Genomic DNA, 19,971 nt, shown 5'->3' with positions numbered 1-19,971 from the left:
TGATTGGAGAGCTCCAGCTAAGCAGGGGGGGTGTATCAGACCTCTGCAGTGAGACCACTGTCCCTGGTCATGCAGGCTCCAGAGAAGGATCCTTGCTTTGTGGATGGAAGCAGTGGTCTGTCAGCAGAAGTCAGGCACACAGGTCAGCAAAGCTGAAGCTCCCTGCTGATTGGAGCTCTACGGCTCAACAGGGGGTGTATCAGACCTCTGCAGAGAGACCACTGTCCCTTGTCATGCAGGCTCCAGAGAAGGGTCCTTGCTCTGTGGATGGAAGCAGTGGTCTATCTGCAGAGGTCAGGCACACAGGTCGGCAAAGCTGATGCTCCCTGCTGGTAGGAACGCTCCGGCTCAGCAGGGGGTGTATCAGACCTCTGCCATGAACCCACTGCTTCCACACACAGAGGAAGGGTCACTCCCTGCAGCCTTTGGGATCTGATGGTAAATCTTCGTAAGCCATGGACATGTCAGCATAGGAAGCCATCATAGACTTGTAGGAGGTCCATACTCTGGAGGACAGCCCTATTCAAGCCTAAAAGTGTTCACCTAGGGCAGGGGTCATCAAACTACGGCCCTCCAGTTGTTCAGGAACTACAATTCCCATCATTCTCAGTCATGACTGTGTAATGAGTTTTACAATGCCTCATGGGACGTGTAGTTCCGCAACAGCTGGAGGGCCGTAGTTTGGAGATCCCTGCTCTAGGGTAAAGCCTATGTCAAGTTTTTACTAGGGTCCCAAGCAGAAGCGACGACCCAATGGAAAAATCTCCCTATGGACGCCCTAGGGCAGGGGTCTTCCAACTATGGCCCTCCAGTTGTTCAGGAACTAAACTTCCCACCATGCCTAGTCATGTCTGTGAATGTCAGAGTGTTACAATGCCTCATGGGATGTGTAGTTCCGCAACAGCTGGAGGGCCGCAGTTTGAGGATCTCTGACCTAGGTCCTAGGACGGATTCTGCTACTTCACCCCCAGTGAAGCTTTAGGAGCTCGGCAACCTCTTAGACTTTGCCCACCCTGGAGTCCCTGAACTCTCAGTTGAAATCAACCAATACCGTCCAGGTGCATCAACGCCAAAAGAACTTTGCAAAGTCGTACCGTTTGAGTTTTGAGAAAAGCAGCCACATCCCAAGTAGAAAAGCCTGTCCCTTGCCAGCAGGATTCAGAGAAGGATCCTTGCTCTGTGGATGGAAGCAGTGGTCTGTCTGCAGAGGTCAAGCACACAGGTCAGCAAAGCTGATGCTCCCTGCTGATTGGAGCGCTCCGGCTCAGCAGGGTGTGCATCAGACCTCTGCAGAGAGACCACTGTCCCTTGTCATGCAGGCTCCAGAGAAGGATCCTTGCTCTGTGGATGGAAGCAGTGGTCTGTCTGCAGAGGTCAGGCACACCCTCTGCTGAGCCAGCAATGCTCCCTGCTGATTGGAGAGCTCTGTCTCATAAGGGGGCATAAAAGATCTCTGCAGAGAGACCACTGCTTCTGCAGAGGAGATCCAACACATCCATTACTGAGCCAGCAAAGCTGCTGATTGGAGAGCTCTGACTCACCAGGGGGCGTGTCAGACCTCTGCAAGGAGACCACTGCTTCCATAAGCAGAGTAAAGACACTTGGGGCACTTTTACTGCCCCCCAACTGCTACCCCCTTTAGTTGGAACAGCCAGGGAGTACACATTCCAATACTGTGCCAAGAATCAAACCCCCCCCCCCCCGTCACTTTTGGTAGGTGTAGTGCTTGCTGAATGTGACCCATTCAAGGGAAAAGGGTGAAAACACACGCAGTTGCAATGCGCTAGTGTGGGGATCAACGGGTTAAAGCAGGCGGTGATGAGGCAATACAAATGCTCTCTTAAGAGCGATCTGAACGTGGATCTCTCTTCAGAGGGTAAAGCTAGTATGAACAAGCCCTAAGGCTGCATTCACATCTGAGCGTTTTTGCATGAGTTTTTAGGCTTTGGCGCTTTTTAGTAACCAATAGAGAAAAACTATCATGTGTTGCTAAGTTTTTAAGCTTTTTTTTTTAGCTTTTCTATCAGCTTTATTTCTTTTTTTATTATTATGCATTATTTTTTTTTTGTTAGGGTAAGGGGTTAGAGTTAAGGTTAGGGTTGTTAATTATTTATTTATTTTTTATTTTTTTTAGGGTGTAACTACTACTAAGAATAATAATAAAATAATAAATAAAAGAAAATAATCATAAATAAATAATAAATACAATAAATGAACACTCCAACCCAGAGGTAGGAGGCCAACCTTGGCAGTTCAGCTGTGCTGAAACTACAAATCCCATCATGCCTCTTCCTTGGGGAGACTATGAGAGTCTTGCAGAGCCTCATGGGACTTGCAGTTCTACAACAGCTGGAGTGGAAAGGTTGCCCACCTCTGCCCTCACCCTTAAAAAAAAAAATAAAAAAATAACACCCTAACACAAAATAAATTATTTTTATTAATAATAAATTATTTTTATTATTAATTTATTTCATATATTTAAGGTTAAGGGTTCATTATTTTTTATTACATATTCATTTATTTTACCTAAAACTTTGTGATGAAACTACAAATCCCATCATGCCTCTTCCTTGGGGAGACTGTCAAGAGTCTGGCAGAGCCTCATGGGACTTGCAGTTCTACAACAGCTGGAGTGGAAAGGTTGCCCACCCCTGCCCTAACCCTTAAAATAAAAAAATAAAAAAAACACCACCCTAACACGACTAATTAATTTTTATTAATAATAAATTATTAATTTATTTCATATATTTTTTTAAGGTTCAGGGATCGTTATTTTTTTTATTACATATTAATTTATTCTATCTAATATTTAGTTATGATGATTTTTAGTTGCTTGTGCTTTTATTTTACATTTCATTTATTCATATATTAATAATAAATTATTATTATTATTAATTTATCTCATATATTAAAGGTTAAGGGTTCCTTATTTTTTATTACATATTAATTTATTTTTTTCCATATTATTTTATCTAATATTTAGTTATGATGATTTAGTTGCTTGTGCTTTTATTTTACATTTCATTTATTCATATATTAATAATAAATCATCATCATTATTATTATTATTAATTTCATATATTTTTTAAGGTTTAGGGTTCGTTATTTTTTTTTTATTACATATTCATTTATTTTATCTAATATTTAGTTATGATGATTTTTAGTTGCTTGTGCTTTTATTTTACATTTAATTTATTCATATATTAATAATAAAATCATTATTATTATTAATTTCATATATTTTTTAAGGTTTAGGGTTCGTTATTTTTTTTATTACATATTCATTTATTTTATCTAATATTTAGTTATGATGATTTTTAGTTGCTTGTGCTTTTATTTTACATTTAATTTATTCATATATTAATAATAAATCATCATCATTATTAATTTCATATATTTTTTAAGGTTTAGGGTTCGTTATTTTTTTTTTATTACATATTCATTTTATCTAATATTTAGTTATGATGATTTTTAGTTGCTTGTGCTTTTATTTTACATTTCATTTATTCATATATTAATAATAAATTATTATTATTATTAATTTATCTCATATATTAAAAGGTTAAGGGTTCCTTATTTTTTATTACATAATAATTTATTTTTTTTCCATATTATTTTATCTAATATTTAGTTATGATGATTTAGTTGCTTGTGCTTTTATTTTACATTTCATTTATATATTATAATTAATTTATTCATATATTAATAATAAATTATTATTATTATTAATTTATTTCATATATTTTTTTTTAAGGTTAACGGTTCGTTATTTTTTTTATTACATATTAATTTATTTTATCTAATATTTAGTTATGATGATTTTTAGATGCTTGTGCTTTTATTTTACATTTAATTTATTCATATATTAATAATAAATCATCATCATTATTATTAATTTCATATATTTTTTAAGGTTTAGGGTTCGTTATTTCTTTTTTATTACATATTCATTTATTTTATCTAATATTTAGTTATGATGATTTTTAGTTGCTTGTGCTTTTATTTTACATTTCATTTATTCATATATTAATAATAAAATCATTATTATTATTAATTTCATATATTTTTTAAGGTTTAGGGTTCGTTATTTTTTTTTTATTACATATTCATTTTATCTAATATTTAGTTATGATGATTTTTAGTTGCTTGTGCTTTTATTTTACATTTAATTTATTCATATATTAATAAATTATTATTATTAATTTATCTCATATATTAAAAGGTTAAGGGTTCTTTATTTTTTATTACATATTCATTTATTTTTTTCCATATTATTTTATCTAATATTTAGTTATGATGTTTTTAGTTGCTTGTGCTTTTATTTTACATTTCATTTATATATTATAATTAATTTATTCATATATTAATAATAAATTATTATTAATTTATTTCATATATTTTTTTTAAGGTTTAGGGTTCGTTATTTTTTTTATTACATATTAATTTATTTTATCTAATATTTAGTTATGTTAATTTTTAGTTGCTTGGGCTTTTATTTTACATTAAATCTATTCATATATTATTACCATTTTTAAACATTTTTTTTTTTCAATTAAGCAGAAATCTTGCAACAATGGACAAACGCACAAATCGCGCATTTCCATTAATTTCTATGGGAATACAAATGTGCCAATGTCCAATTTGAGGTACAAAAAAAGCTCCAGAACTTTTTGGTGCTTTTGATTTTTTTTTCTTTTCTCCCCAACCTTTTGGAACTTCGCGCTAGAAATGTTGAGGTGTGAATGGCCCCTAAGGGCCACTCTTTGGGGTCTGCTGAGACAGGACAGGCCTTTCTACTCACAATGTGGCTGCTTTCTTTAAAAAAAATAAATAAATAAAAAAAAAAAAAAAACCTGTAAGACTTTGCACGCCTGGTGTTTTGATGGCGCCGGGTGTTCCCGTATTTTCTATATCCATAGGATTAGTATACAGGAGGTGAAGGAGGATATAGCAGAGGGGTCTTTACTATGAAGATAATCAGGATTATCCCTGCCATGGAATGAGGATTTTCCTGTACATTATTCCCACCAATCACACGCCATGTGATGTCACCCCAACACGCCAAATACCACCCAAATCCATAAACCGAGGATAGATTTTATCTGGGCTCTTTAAAAAAAAAAAAAATGTAATCTCTCTCCGAGATTTAACCACTTGCTGGCCGTCACTTTAGGACCCCGGACCTTTTCTGACACTTTCTGTTTACATGTAACAATTCCTTTTGTTTTTTTGCTAGAAAACAACTTAGAACCCCCAAGTGTATATATATATATATATATATATATATATATATATATATATATATATATATATATATATATATATATACATACATACATATATACATACATACATATACAGTATCTCACAGAAGTAAGTACACCCCTCACATTATTCTATCTTTTCATGTGACAACACTGAAGAAATGACACTTTGCTACAATGTAAAGTAGTGAGTGTACAGCTTGTATAACAGTGTAAATTTGCTGTCCCCTCAAAATAACTCAACACACAGCCATTAATGTCTAAACCGCTGGCAACCAAAGTGAGTACACCCCTAAGTGACAATGTCCAAATTGGGCCCAATTAGCCATTTTCCCTCCCCGGTGTCATGTGACTCGTTAGTGTTACAAGGTCTCAGGTGTGAATGGGGAGCAGGTGTGGTAAATTTGGTGTTATCGCTCTCACTCTCTCATACTGGTCACTGGAAGTTCAACATGGTACCTCATGGCAAAGAACTCTCCGAGGATCTGAAAAAAAGAATTGTTGCTCTACATAAAGATGGCCTAGGCTATAAGAAGATTACCAAGACCCTGAAACTGAGCTGCAGCACGGTGGCCAAGACCATACAGTGGATTACCAGGACAGGATCCACTCAAAACAGGCCTCACCAAAGAAGTTGAGTGCACGTGCGCAGCATCATATCCAGAGGTTGTCTTTGGGAAATAGACGTATGAGTGCTGCCAGCATTGCTGCAGAGGTTGAAGGGGTGGGGGGTCAGCCTGTCAGTGCTCAGACCATACGCCGCACACTGCATCAAATTGGTCTGCATGGCTGTCATCCCAGAAGGAAGCCTCTTCTAAAGATGATGCACAAGAAAGCCTGCAAACAGTTTGCTGAAGACAAGCAGACTAAGGACATGGATTACTGGAACCATCTCCTGTGCTCTGATGAGACCAAGATAAACTTATTTGGTGTCAGATGGTGTCAGGCGTGTGTGGGGGCAACCAGGTGAGGAGTACAAAGACAAGTGTGTCTTCCTACAGTCAGGCATGGTGGTGGGAGTGTCATGGTCTGGGGCTGCATGAGTGCTGCCGGCACTGGGGAGCTACAGATCATTGAGGGAACCATGAATGCCAACATGTACTGTGACATACTGAAGCAGAGCATGATCCCCTCCCTTCAGAGACTGGGCCGCAGGGCAATATTCCAACATAACGACCCCAAACACCTCCAAGATGACCACTGCCTTTCTAAAGAAGCTGAGGGTAAAGGTGATGGACTGGCCAAGCATGTCTCCAGACCTAAACCCTATTGAGTATCTGTGGGGCATCCTCAAACAGAAGGTGGAGGAGCGCAAGGTCTCTAACATCCACCAGCACTGTGATGTCATCATGGAGGAGGGGAAGAGGACTCCAGTGACAACCTGTGAAGCTCTGGTGAACTCCATGCCCAAGAGGGTTAAGGCAGTGCTGGAAAATAATGGTGGCCACACAAAATATTGACACTTTGTACCCAATTTGGAGATTGTCACTTAGGGGTGTACTGACTTTTGTTGCCAGCGGTTTAGACATTAATGGCTGTGTGTTGAGTTATTTTGAGGGGACAGTAAATTTACACTGTTATACAAGCTGTCCACTCACTACTTTACATTGTAGCAAAGTCTCATTTCTTCAGTGTTGTCACATGAAAAGATAGAATAAAATATTTACAGAAATGGGAGGGGTGTACTTATTTCTGTCAGATACTGTGTGTATATATATATATATATATATATATATATATATATATATATATAAATGCTTGGGGGTTCTAAGTTGTTTTCTAGCAAAAAAAAAAGAAAAAAGAAAAGATGATTTTTTTTTTTACTTGTAGGAGAGGAATGCCAGGATTGGCCCGGACTGGAAGGGATTTTAATAAATCATTTTGCATTCTGCTAAGACTGGCGGAGCCGGTTGAGCGCTTTACATCTTTTCCCGATTTGTTAAAATATCAAAAAATAAAAACGCAGGCAAGGCTAGGAGCCTATAGGTGTGTACATGCCGGAAAGGTTTAGCACTGGAACCGGTCCTCAAAGAAAACCGGACTCCATAAACTGCAAAGTTATGCGTTTTTTAGGTTTGCATTGTATGCAGGAAGGTGAAAAACCTTCTGTGCTGCAGCTCCACCCCTCCCCCCCCCCCTTTTTTTCATACCGGAGCCCAATCGGATCCAGCGATGTGCACAAGCCCAGGGACTCCAGCCGCTGCCTCTCTCCTCATTGGACAGATTGATAGCAGCGGGAGCACGGTGCGCTCCCAGCAATGGGGTCTCCCTGAGAGACCTCTGGGCCCCATACGAAAGATCGGGTGTGATAGCCTCTGATTTGCTATCATAGTGATCACTGTGAAGTCCACCACCATTATGTTCTCTCTCTCTCTCTCTGTGAATGGAGAATAGAGATACATTGTATCTCTCTCTTTCCTTGGAGAAAAAAAATAAACAAAAAATAAAATAAAAAAATACCTAGAACAAGGTTTGATCTAGGTTGGTGCCGGGGTCAGTATTTTTGGACAGGTTTTTTCTTTTTATTCAGTGTGTTTTAGGGAGGATGAAAAAAAAAAAAAAAAAAGATTTTTGTATCTTACCGTAAAATCTTTTTCTCTGATGTCCATCGACAGACGCAGCCTCATCTCCATGAGCTGAGTGGGCTTATGCTCCTCCCACTCAGCTCATGGAGATGAGGCTGCGTCTGTCGACGGACATCAGAGAAAAATATTTTTCGGTAAGATCTTACAAAAATCGTATTTTCTCTATCGTCCGTAGACAGACGCCTCATCACCATGAGCTGAGTGGGAGGAGCATAAAGACACTCAGCTCATGGAGATGAGGCTGCGCCTGAATACGGACAGTAAAGAAAATGCGATTTTTTGGAAGATCTTACTGTAAAATCTTTTTCTCTGATGTCCGTCGACAGACGCATCCTCATCTCCACGAGCTGAGTGGGTTTATGCTCCTCCCACTCAGCTCATGGTGATGAGGCGTCTGTCTACGGACGATAGAGAAAATATGATTTTTGGAAGATCGTACTGTAAAATCTTTTTCTCTGATGTCTGTCGACAGGCGCAGCCTCATCTCCACGAGCTGAGTGGGTTTATGCTCCTCCCACCTTTGTTTATGCTCCTCCCACTCAGCTCATGGAGATGAGGCTGCGTCTGTCGACGGACGATAGAGAAAAAGCAAAAGGTGCACCATTATTTCTGGGCCGTACTACGGGTACAAACAACTAACATACACATATGTGGTATCGCTACGATCGTCAGGAGCGGGAGAATTTATTTAGGGTTGTTCTTTGGTAGAAGGGTATGGTAGTAGGAAGAAATATACAGCTAAAATAAAATGAAACTTTTTTTTTTTTTTTTTTTTACTATTTTGGGCCAGTTTTCCTTTGATAATTAAAAAAAAAAAAAATAAATAAAATATCAGGAGATACCTCATTACCATTTACCACCAAATAAAAAGCCAAATTTGTCCTGAAAAAGAAAAAAACGCGGTATAATCCACCTGGATCCTCTAAGTAGTTATGATGATGGGTACGGTTTTACTAACACGGCAAAGTTGCAAAATTGTGCCCAGGCATTTTACCCTTCGGGGGGGGGGGGGGGGGAGGTGTAAATATATATATTTGTTCTATTTAATAGCACTCTAGGAAGTCCCCTGAGTGCTGTCTGTAGCTTTTTTCTTCTTTGTTCTCCATATGAAACTTCGTACCATTACCCATTACTGGTACAGGAGAGGGGGTGTGAAGGCAGAGGGGAGATCCGGAAAGGGGGGGGGGGGTCGCCGGATGAGGCTTACCTTGAGCCACTTGTCCCAGGTGAAAAGGCAGAATGCCACCAGCGGGTATCCCATGAAGAGCCAATGGATGAACTGCTGTACCAGGTATATAGGAGGACGCAGGACTGACATGGAGCTGATCTGTGAGAGCAGAGGGCTATCCCTCACCAACTCAATGGCCTGCAGAGACAAACACACATCAGCATCACAGTAAGATCCCATCTACCCCCCCTCTATATTATCTACCCCCCCCCCCAATACTTCTAGATTTACCCCCCCCCCCCCTCCCCCTTCATACTTCTACACTGCTCAAAAAAATGAAAGGAGCATTTGGAAAAATCTTATGCTAGATATCTATACTGGTATGGACTGGGTAATGTGTTATGATCTATACTGGTATGGACTGGGTAATGTGTTAGGATCTATACTGGTATGGACTGGGTAATGTGTTAGGATCTATACTGGTATGGACTGGGTAATGTGTTAGGATCTATACTGGTATGGACTGGGTAATGTGTTAGGATCTATACTGGTATGGACTGGGTATTGTGTTAGGATCTATACTGGTATGGACTGGGTAATGTGTTAGGATCTATACTGGTATGGACTGGGTAATGTGTTAGGATCTATACTGGTATGGACTGGGTAATGTGTTAGGATCCATACTGGTATGGACTGGGTATTGTGTTAGGATCTATACTGGTATGGACTGGGTAATGTGTTAGGATCTATACTGGTATGGACTGGGTATTGTGTTAGGATCTATACTGGTATGGACTGGGTAATGTGTTAGGATCTATACTGGTATGGACTGGGTAATGTGTTAGGATCCATACTGGTATGGACTGGGTATTGTGTTAGGATCTATACTGGTATGGACTGGGTAATGTGTTAGGATCTATACTGGTATGGACTGGGTAATGTGTTAGGATCTATACTGGTATGGACTGGGTATTGTGTTAGGATCTATACTGGTATGGACTGGGTAATGTGTTAGGATCTATACTGGTATGGACTGGGTAATGTGTTAGGATCTATACTGGTATGGACTGGGTAATGTGTTAGGATCTATACTGGTATGGACTGGGTAATGTGTTAGGATCTATACTGGTATGGACTGGGTATTGTGTTAGGATCTATACTGGTATGGACTGGGTATTGTGTTAGGATCTATACTGGTATGGACTGGGTAATGTGTTAGGATCTATACTGGTATGGACTGGGTAATGTGTTAGGATCTATACTGGTATGGACTGGGAAATGTGTTAGGATCTATACTGGTATGGACTGGGTAATGTGTTAGGATCTATACTGGTATGGACTGGGTAATGTGTTGGGATCTATACTGGTATGGACTGGGTAATGTGTTGGGATCTATACTGGTATGGACTGGGTAATGTGTTGGGATCTATACTGGTATGGACTGGGTAATGTGTTGGGATCTTTACTGGTATGGACTGGGTAATGTGTTGGGATCTATACTGGTATGGACTGGGTAATGTGTTGGGATCTATACTGGTAAGGACTGGGTAATGTGTTAGGAAGGAAAGGATTCCAATCGTTTGATGGAAATGAAAATTATCACCCTTCAGAGGGCTGAATTCAAAGACACCCCGAAAATCAAAGTGAAAAAATAATGCAGCAGGCGAGTCCTTTGTGCTGAAATGTCATTGCAGGACCTCAGAATGGACCTCAGTAGTGTGTGTGGCCCCCACGTGCTTGTATGCATGCCTGACAACGTCGGGACATGCTCCTAATGAGACGATGGATGGTGTCCTGGGGTATTTCCTCCCAGATCTGGACCAGGAAATCACTGAGCTCCTGAACAGACTGAGGTGCAACCTGGCGGTGTCCGATGGATGGAAACAGAATGTCCTAGAGGTGTTCTATTGGATTTAGGCCAGGCGAGTGTGGGGGCCATTCAATGGTATCCATTCCTCCATCCTTCAGGAACTGGCTGCATACTCTCACCACATGAGGCCGGGCATTGTTGTGCAACAGGAGGAACCCAGGACCCACTGCACCAGTGTAGGGTCTGACAATGGGTCCAAGGATTTCATCCCAATATCTAATGGCAGTCAGGGTGCCATTGTCTAGCCTGTAGAGGTCTGTTCGTCCCTCCATGGATTTGCCTCCCCTGACCATCACTGACCCACCACCCAACCGGTCATGCTGAACAATGTTACAGGCAGAACAACGTTCTCTCATCTGTGAAAAGCACAGGGTGCCAGTGGTGGACCTGCCAATTCTGGTGTTCAATAATAAATGCCAATCGAGCTCCACAGTGCTGGGCAGTGAGCACAGCGCCCACTAGAGGACGTCGGGGTCTCAGGCCACCCTCATGAAGTCTGTTTCTGATTGTTTGGTCAGAGACATTCACACCAGTGTCCTGTTGGAGGTCATTTTGTAGGGCTCTGGCAGTGCTCATCCTGTTCCTCCTTGCACAAAGGAGCAGATACCGGTCCTGGTGATGGGTTAAGGACCTTCTACGAGTCCAGCTCTCCTAGAGTAACTGCCGGTCTCCTGGAATCTCCTCCATGCTCCTGAGACACAGCAAACCTTCTGGCAATGGGACGTATTGATGTGCCATACTGGAGGAGTTGGACTGCCTGTGCAACCTCTATAGGGTCCAGGTATGGCCTCATACTACGTGACACTGACCTCCTCTATAGGGTCCAGGTATGACCTCGTACTACCAGTAGTGACACTGAGCCCCTCTATAGGGTCCAGGTATGGCCTCATGCTACCAGTAGTGACACTGACCCCCTCTATAGGGTCCAGGTATGGCCTCATGCTACCAGTAGTGACACTGACCCCCCTCTATAGGGTCCAGGTATGGCCTCATACTACCAGTAGTGACACTGACCTCCCTCTATAGGGTCCAGGTATGGCCTCATACTACCAGTAGTGACACTGATCCCCTCTATAGGGTCCAGGTATGGCCTCATACTACCAGTAGTGACACTGACCCCCTCTATAGGGTCCAGGTATGACCTCATGCTACCAGTAGTGACACTGACCCCCTCTATAGGGTCCAGGTATGGCCTCATACTACCAGTAGTGACACTGGCCTCCTCTATAGGGTCCAGGTATGGCCTCATGCTACCAGTAGTGACACTGACCCCCTCTATAGGGTCCAGGTATGGCCTCATACTACCAGTAGTGACACTGACCCCCCTCTATAGGGTCCAGGTATGGCCTCATGCTACCAGTAGTGACACCGACCTCCTCTATAGGGTCCAGGTATGACCTCATACTACCAGTAGTGACACTGACCCCCTCTATAGGGTCCAGGTATGGCCTCATACTACCAGTAGTGACACTGACCCCCTCTATAGGGTCCAGGTATGACTGACCAGATCAATATCCCAGGAGTTTAATCGACTGGATACCATACTCTGATTAAAAAGCATTCCTTTAATTTTTTTTGTGCAGTGTATATTAAATACCCCAACCCCCTCCATGGGTCTGACCTGTTTCTCCACTACGACAATCAGGAACTCCAGGGAGAAGCAGAGGAGATATCCGGAATGCAAGCCGTGCCAAATTGCCAGGAAGAAGAGAGCGGCTGCCTGAGAGATGGCCTTGTTCCCGAGGAATCGGAGACGTTTGAAGACATATCTGCGGGAGAAGAATAAAGCGGATCTAAATCCCAACTGGATGATATTTATTATGCTGAGTACCGGGCATTATAAATGTCTGCCAATTTATTGCACTCCAGTGATGGCTGAATGTCACTGCTCAGGGTGGGCTTCCTGAGGGGTGACACCATGGACCATACCTAATGCAGGGCTTGACAGAGCAGGCGCCAGGTCAGTATGGACCCCCGTTGAGGGGCTTTGGTGAATTATCAGGATTCTATCAGACCTCCGATGTTTCGGTACCGATTGCTGACTCTGAGACAAGAAAGGGGCCCGTATATGACAAATTTACCAGCCTCTTCCCCGCTCTCTGTCCTGACACATCCCCGCAGCAGCTGGCCGGAGAGGAAGGAAGCCGGTAGAACTGTAGGGGGGGGGGGGGGCAGGACAACATGAGACAATGGGGCCGGGAGAGAGCGGAGAGACAGCGGGGGCAAGAGACAGGGAGAGAGACAGTGGGGCCGGGAGAGAGAGAGAGAGAGAGAGAGAGAGAGAGAGAGAGAGAGTGAGGGGGGGGCCGGGGGAGAGCGAGAGGAGGGAGACCTTGGGGGCCGGGGGAGAGCGAGAGGAGGGAGACCTTGGGGGCCGGGGGAGAGCGAGAGGAGGGAGACCTTGGGGGCCGGGGGAGAGCGAGAGGAGGGAGACCTTGGGGGCCGGGGGAGAGCGAGAGGAGGGAGACCTTTGGGGCCGGGGGAGAGCGAGAGGAGGGAGACCTTTGGGGCCGGGGGAGAGCGAGAGGAGGGAGACCTTGGGGGCCGGGGGAGAGCGAGAGGAGAGAGACCTTGGGGGCCGGGGGAGAGCGAGAGGAGAGAGACCTTGGGGGCCGGGGGAGAGCGAGAGGAGAGAGACCTTGGGGGCCGGGGGAGAGCGAGAGGAGAGAGACCTTGGGGGCCGGGGGAGAGCGAGAGGAGAGAGACCTTGGGGGCCGGGGGAGAGCGAGAGGAGAGAGACCTTGGGGGCCGGGGGAGAGCGAGAGGAGAGAGACCTTGGGGGCCGGGGGAGAGCGAGAGGAGAGAGACCTTGGGGGCCGGGGGAGAGCGAGAGGAGAGAGACCTTGGGGGCCGGGGGAGAGCGAGAGGAGAGAGACCTTGGGGGCCAGGGGAGAGCGAGAGGAGAGACCTTGGGGGCCGGGGGAGAGAGAGAGAGAGAGAGAGAGAGAGAGAGAGGAGAGGAGAGATTGTCAACACAGAGCGCTGGGCTGTGATTGGACAAAGCCGATCAGCAAGTCCTGGCGGTGAATAATTGGAAACCCGGCGTGCCGGTGCGTCACTTTGCCAGCGCGGGCCGCCGGTTTGCAGTACACTGTAGGGGGATAAATGCGCTCCTTGGACGGCAGCAAGTTTCTTACACAAAACACGACCCAAAAAAAATAAATAGCCCCGCCTCCGTCTCACCTCGCCACCCAGTCATTGGTGTTGATGTTGAAGCTTGCGATGGTTCCTGTGAAAAGGGGCGTGGTCTCGAACTGCCACACCTTCATGTTGGCACAGGCGTCCCACCGTGGCTGGCCACTGTCGTCTTTCCCATTGTAGCCCAAGCCGGACAGAATGCAGACTCCTTCCTATGGGGGAGGGGAGGGGACAGAGGTGGTCAGGTATACAGAACAACATTACGGGATCACAGCTGAACTCTGCGACTTTTGGGCCTCATGCACACGGGACGTTCTAAAATCGCCAGTAGCTTTGTAGCGACTTTTTCAGCGTTTATTTCGCTTTTCTGCTATTTTATTAACTCCGACTTTCCCACAATGCAATGCTTGCCAGAATCGCATCACATGCGTGATCACACCCATGCGATGAGATTTAGGTGTGGGGAAAAAAAGGGTCCTACAACATTTTGGTGCCAATGTGGACCCTTTTTCCCCCCCCCGCATCAAAATTGCATCCCATGGGTGTGAACACCCATCATGTGACATCAAATCGCATGCCAAATCAGAGCCTATTGCCAGCAACGTCACCGTCCGAATTGGTGCGACCCAAAGTCGCCGCACCGATTCCAAAAAGTAGTTTCTGCACTATTTATGGCGACTTCAATAGATATCAGTGCATGAACCCGTACAGATGTCAGTCAAATCGCCCCCCTGAAGTCGCACTGACATGCGAGTTAGGAATCGTGTGCGTTCAGCTGAATGATCTCCAACCCGCCCTCAGTGTGACCCGGAGCCGCCTATAGGCTCCAATCTGCACGAGGCCTGACTGAGTGCTAACATTAAACTGCCCACTAGATGGCGCTTTTCCCTTTCTATATCTACACACAGAGGAGCGGTGGGGGAAATGCGATTAGGACAGGAGAATCACAGCGCATAATCGCATGCAGTGCGATTTGCGCCCATGCATTTTGTATTGTGGTCACACACAAAGTATCAGTTTCAGTAGGATTTTGGTATTGATCCCCCGGCAATGCTGGGGGTCGCTGTCAGTGCATCCCTAATAGTAAATATCCTTCACATTTCCCACCATTTGTAGAATATAGGAGAGATCTTACCGTCACCAGCCAGCACGTCACATATTTATACAGCGTGATCTTCCCCCACACCGTCATATAGACACAGCGGTACCAGAGAGGCTGATTCTGCAAATAACAAATCAGAGATAGAATAACCCAACACCCGCAACATGTCACAGACACCGAGACGCATTTCAGGTCCTCACACTGGCCTTCCGTGTTCCTGTCTGCCATTTTCTATAAACCTTTCCATGCTCACTGTGACCCCTCCTACTTCCTGACATATCCCGCCCACTGTGACCCCTCCTACATCCTGACTCATCCCGCCCACTGTGACCCCTCCTACTTCCTGACTCATCCCGCCCACTGTGACCCCTCCTACATCCTGACTCATCCCGCCCACTGTGACCCCTCCTACTTCCTGACTCATCCCGCTCCCTATGACCCCTCCTACTTCCTGACTCATCCCGCCCACTGTGACCCCTCCTACTTCCTGACATATCACGCTCACTGTGACCCCTCCTAGTTCCTGACATATTCCCCTCCCTGTGACCCCTCCTACTTCCTGACATATTCCCCTCCCTGTGACCCCTCCTACTTCCTGACTCATCCCGCTCCCTGTGACCCCTCCTACTTCCTGTAATATCCCGCTCACTGTGACCCCTCCCACTTCCTGACATATTCCCCTCCCTGTGACCGCTCCTACTTCCTGACATATTCCCCTCCCTGTGACCCCTCCTACTTCCTGACATTTCCCACTCACTGTGACCCCTCCTACTTCCTGACATATCCCGCTCACTGTTACCCCTCCTACTTCCTGACATATTCCCCTCCCTGTGACCCCTCCTACTTCCTGACATATTCCCCTCCCTGTGACCCCTCCTACTTCCTGACTCATCCCGCTCACTGTGACCCCTCCTACTTCCTGACTCATCCCGCTTCCTGTGACCCCCTCCTACTTCCTGTAATATCCCGCTCACTGTGACCCCTCCCACTTGCTGACATCCTGCTCACTGTGACACCTCTTACTTCCTGACTCATCCCGCTCCCTGTGACCCCTCCGACTTCCTGACATATCCTCCTTCCCTGTGACCCCTCCTACTTCCTGACATATTCTGCTCACTATGCCCCCTCCTACTTCCTGACATTTTGCTCCCTGTGACCCCTCCTACTTCTCCTGACATATCCTTCTTCCCTGTGACCCCTCCTACTTCCTGACATATCCTGCTCCCTATGACCCCTCCTACTTCCTGACATATCCTGCTCCCTATGACCCCTCCTACTTCCTGACATTTCCCCATCCCTGTGACCCCTCCTACTTCCTGACATTTCCCGCTCACTGTGACCCCTCCTACTTCCTGACATATCCCCTCCCTGTGACCCCTCCTACTTCCTGACATATCCTGCTCACTGTGACCCCTCCTACTTCCTGACATTTTGCTCCCTGTGACCCCTCCTACTTCCTGACATATCCTCCTTCCCTGTGACCCCCTCCTACTTCCTGACATTTTGCTCCCTGTGACCCCTCCTACTTCCTGACATATCCTCCTTCCCTGTGACCCCTCCTAATTCCTGACATATCCCCCTCCCTGTGACCCCTCCTACTTCCTGACATATCCCGCTCTCTGTGACCCCTCCTACTTCCTGACATATCCTGCTCACTGTGACCCCTCCTACTTCCTGACATTTTTCTCCCTGTGACCCCTCCTACTTCCTGACATATCCAACTCATTGTGACCCCTCCTACTTCCTGACATATCAAACCCCTTTCTGTCCCATGTATTTAACCCTTTCACTGCCAGGTCCGTATGTCGTTAATTGGAATCGGTGGCATTAGAACAATGCAGACTGGGGTAATAAAGCCCCCCCCCCCCCGTGACCCCCCAGTTCTAGTCTCACCGCATACTCTTCTGTCAGGAAGTAGTTGTCAGGCAGGTAGGGGCCCAGCACTGTGTACACCGTCAGGAAGAAGAGTCCAAGGCACAGGCGCTTCATGGCCGGCACAACGCTGCAAAGAGAGATTTGGGGGGGGGGGGGGGTCATTCTCCGGGGTGACAACACAATGCAATGTATATTCTATGGGAATCCTTCATACACACCTGTTAGGAATTTGCCCCTCCACATCGCTCAGCTCCCCCTTCACTAAGCTCAGGTACTTCACCATCGGGAACTGGGGGCCCACTAAAAACCCCCCATAATAATAGGAGAATCCGCAGACCTCCATCAGCGTGGGGACCCCCAGCACTGCGTAACGCTGCTGTTCCGGTGTCAGGGACGTCTGCAAGGAGAAGAAATATTAATGTCAGGGGAGGGGGTCCCCCAGGATGAAGGGTGATAGATTACTTCGTCAGCGAACAAAGATTTACAGAAATCAAAAATTGATTTTTGAAACATTGTTTTTTTTTTTTTTTGTAATTGTACAAACCCGTCTCACCCTGCCCCCCCCCTCATCCTGGTCCAGTGACACCATAGATCAGGGATCCTAAAACTACGGCCCTCCAGCTGTTGAGGAACTACACATCCCATGAGGCTTTGTAAACCTCTGACATTCACAGACATGACTAGGCATGATGGGAGTTGTAGTTCCTGAACAACTGGAGGGCCATAGTTTGAAGACCCCTGCCATAGATCCTGGCAGTGATGGTGGTAGGCGGTCTGGTTCTTATACCCAGACATGCATGGAAAGTGCCCTTCAATCCAGAGGTACTGGAAGCCCAGATCTGTGTGACGACGCCCCCACAGGAGGCGTGTGCATGACATCATAGACCAGGGGACCTCAAACTAGGGCCCACCAAGGTCATTCGCCTATTAAGGCAGGCCCTAGTATGGGTCCCGCAAGCCTCTTTCGCCGTTGTCATCAGTGAACAGCGGAGAGCAATGTGCTCCTGAACTCTGCATTCTGAGCGCAGCGCCCTCCAGAACCCTGCATTCTGAGCGCAGCGCCCTCCAGAACCCTGCATTCTGAGCGCAGCGCCCACCAGAACCCTGCATTCTGAGCGCAGCGCCCACCAGAACCCTGCATTCTGAGCGCAGCGCCCACCAGAACCCTGCATTCTGAGCGCAACACACTCCTCAACCCTGCATTCTGAGCGCAACACACTCCTCAACCCTGCATTCTGAGCGCAATGCATTACTGAACCCTGCATTCTGAGCGCAGCGCCCTCCTGAACCCTGCATTCTGAGCGCAGCGCCCACTCCTCAACCCTGCATTCTGAGCGCAGCGCCCACCAGAACCCTGCATTCTGAGCGCAGCACCCACCAGAACCCTGCATTCTGAGCGCAGCACCCACCAGAACCCTGCATTCTGAGCGCAGCACCCACCAGAACCCTGCATTCTGAGCGCAGCGCCCACCAGAACCCTGCATTCTGAGCGCAACACACTCCTCAACCCTGCATTCTGAGCGCAGCGCCCACCAGAACCCTGCATTCTGAGCGCAACACACTCCTCAACCCTGCATTCTGAGCGCAACACACTCCTCAACCCTGCATTCTGAGCGCAACACACTCCTCAACCCTGCATTCTGAGCGCAACACACTCCTCAACCCTGCATTCTGAGCGCAGCGCCCACCAGAACCCTGCATTCTGAGCGCAGCGCCCACCAGAACCCTGCATTCTGAGTGCAATGCACTTATAAATCCTGCATTCTGAGTGCAATGCACTTATAAATCCTGCATTCTGAGTGCAATGCACTTATAAATCCTGCATTCAGAGTGCAATGCACTACTGAACCCTGCAGTCTTCAAAATAAAGGTATGTTCAGCGTGCATAGGAATTAGTTCAAATTTTTTTCAAACTATAGTCCGGCCCCCCAACAGTCTGAGGGACAGTGAACTTGCCCCCTGTATAAAAAGTTTGAGGGAGTCTGCCCTAGACGCACCCCGTCATCCTCAGCCCCCCACTAGAGGCGCCCTTTGTCCTCGGCCCCCCCACTACAGGTGCCCCTCGTCCTCAGCCCCCCGCTACAGGCGCCCGTCGTCCTCAGCCCCCCGCTACAGGCGCCCGTCGTCCTCAGCCGCCCGCTACAGGCGCCCGTCGTCCTCAGCCGCCCGCTACAGGCGCCCGTCGTCCTCAGCCGCCCGCTACAGGCGCCCGTCGTCCTCAGCCGCCCGCTACAGGCGCCCGTCGTCCTCAGCCGCCCGCTACAGGCGCCCGTCGTCCTCAGCCGCCCGCTACAGGCGCCCGTCGTCCTCAGCCGCCCGCTACAGGCGCCCGTCGTCCTCAGCCGCCCGCTACAGGCGCCCGTCCACGTTTTGATACATTACTTGTAATAGGAATAAAAAGTGATAAAAAAAAGCCACTGTGCAAAAACAACAAAAAAAAAAAAAGAAAAAAGTAAAGTGCCCCCGTCGCAGCGTGCTCCTGCGCAGAAGCGAATGCATGTGCAAGTCCCGCCCACATATGTAAATGGTGTTCAAACCACACATGTGAGGTATCGCCGCGATCGTTAGAGTGAGAGAAATAATTCTATCCCCCGACCTCCTCTGTAACTCTAAACTGGTAACCTGTAGCAATTTTTAAAGTGTCGCCTATGTACATTGGGGTGGGGGGGGGGGGAGCAATTGTAGACCACCCCTTCATTCAGGGGCTCCCACTCCCCAACCATTCTTTCAGTTCCTCCTGCCCCCCCCCCCCAACATCCATCCAGGTCCTCCCGCCCCCACCACCATTCATTCAGGGTCTCACACCCCCACCACCATTCATTCAAGGCCCCCCCCATTCAGGGTCTCCCCTTCCCACCCACAGCCATTCATTCAGGGTCACCCGCCCCCTCCCCTACAGTCATTCATTCAGGGTCACCCGCCCCTCCCCTACAGCCATTCATTCAGGGTCACCCACCCCCTCCACTACA

At 46.5% G+C, this 19,971-nt stretch overlaps 1 protein-coding gene across 1 annotated transcript in view; it reads right to left on the bottom strand.

The window, feature by feature from the left end:
- LPCAT3 (lysophosphatidylcholine acyltransferase 3) overlaps positions 1 to 19,971 on the bottom strand; it is a 68,787-nt gene that overhangs the window by 4,108 nt on the left and 44,708 nt on the right. Inside the window, exons 6-11 of the mRNA XM_082268268.1 lie at positions 17,221 to 17,399; positions 17,021 to 17,129; positions 15,161 to 15,247; positions 14,071 to 14,237; positions 12,509 to 12,656; positions 9,057 to 9,215 (exon numbers count right to left, since the gene is read on the bottom strand). Of these exons, the coding sequence (XP_082124394.1) occupies positions 9,057 to 9,215; positions 12,509 to 12,656; positions 14,071 to 14,237; positions 15,161 to 15,247; positions 17,021 to 17,129; positions 17,221 to 17,399 (849 nt within the window). The remainder of the gene's footprint in view (positions 1 to 9,056; positions 9,216 to 12,508; positions 12,657 to 14,070; positions 14,238 to 15,160; positions 15,248 to 17,020; positions 17,130 to 17,220; positions 17,400 to 19,971) is intronic.

The sequence above is a fragment of the Pelophylax lessonae genome (genome assembly GCF_965119305.1).
Source record: "Pelophylax lessonae genome assembly, chromosome: 9".
In the NCBI taxonomy this organism is placed as follows: Eukaryota; Metazoa; Chordata; class Amphibia; order Anura; family Ranidae; genus Pelophylax; species Pelophylax lessonae.
Note: the sequence above shows the minus strand (reverse complement) of the source record. Positions and strands in the feature narration are given on the sequence as shown.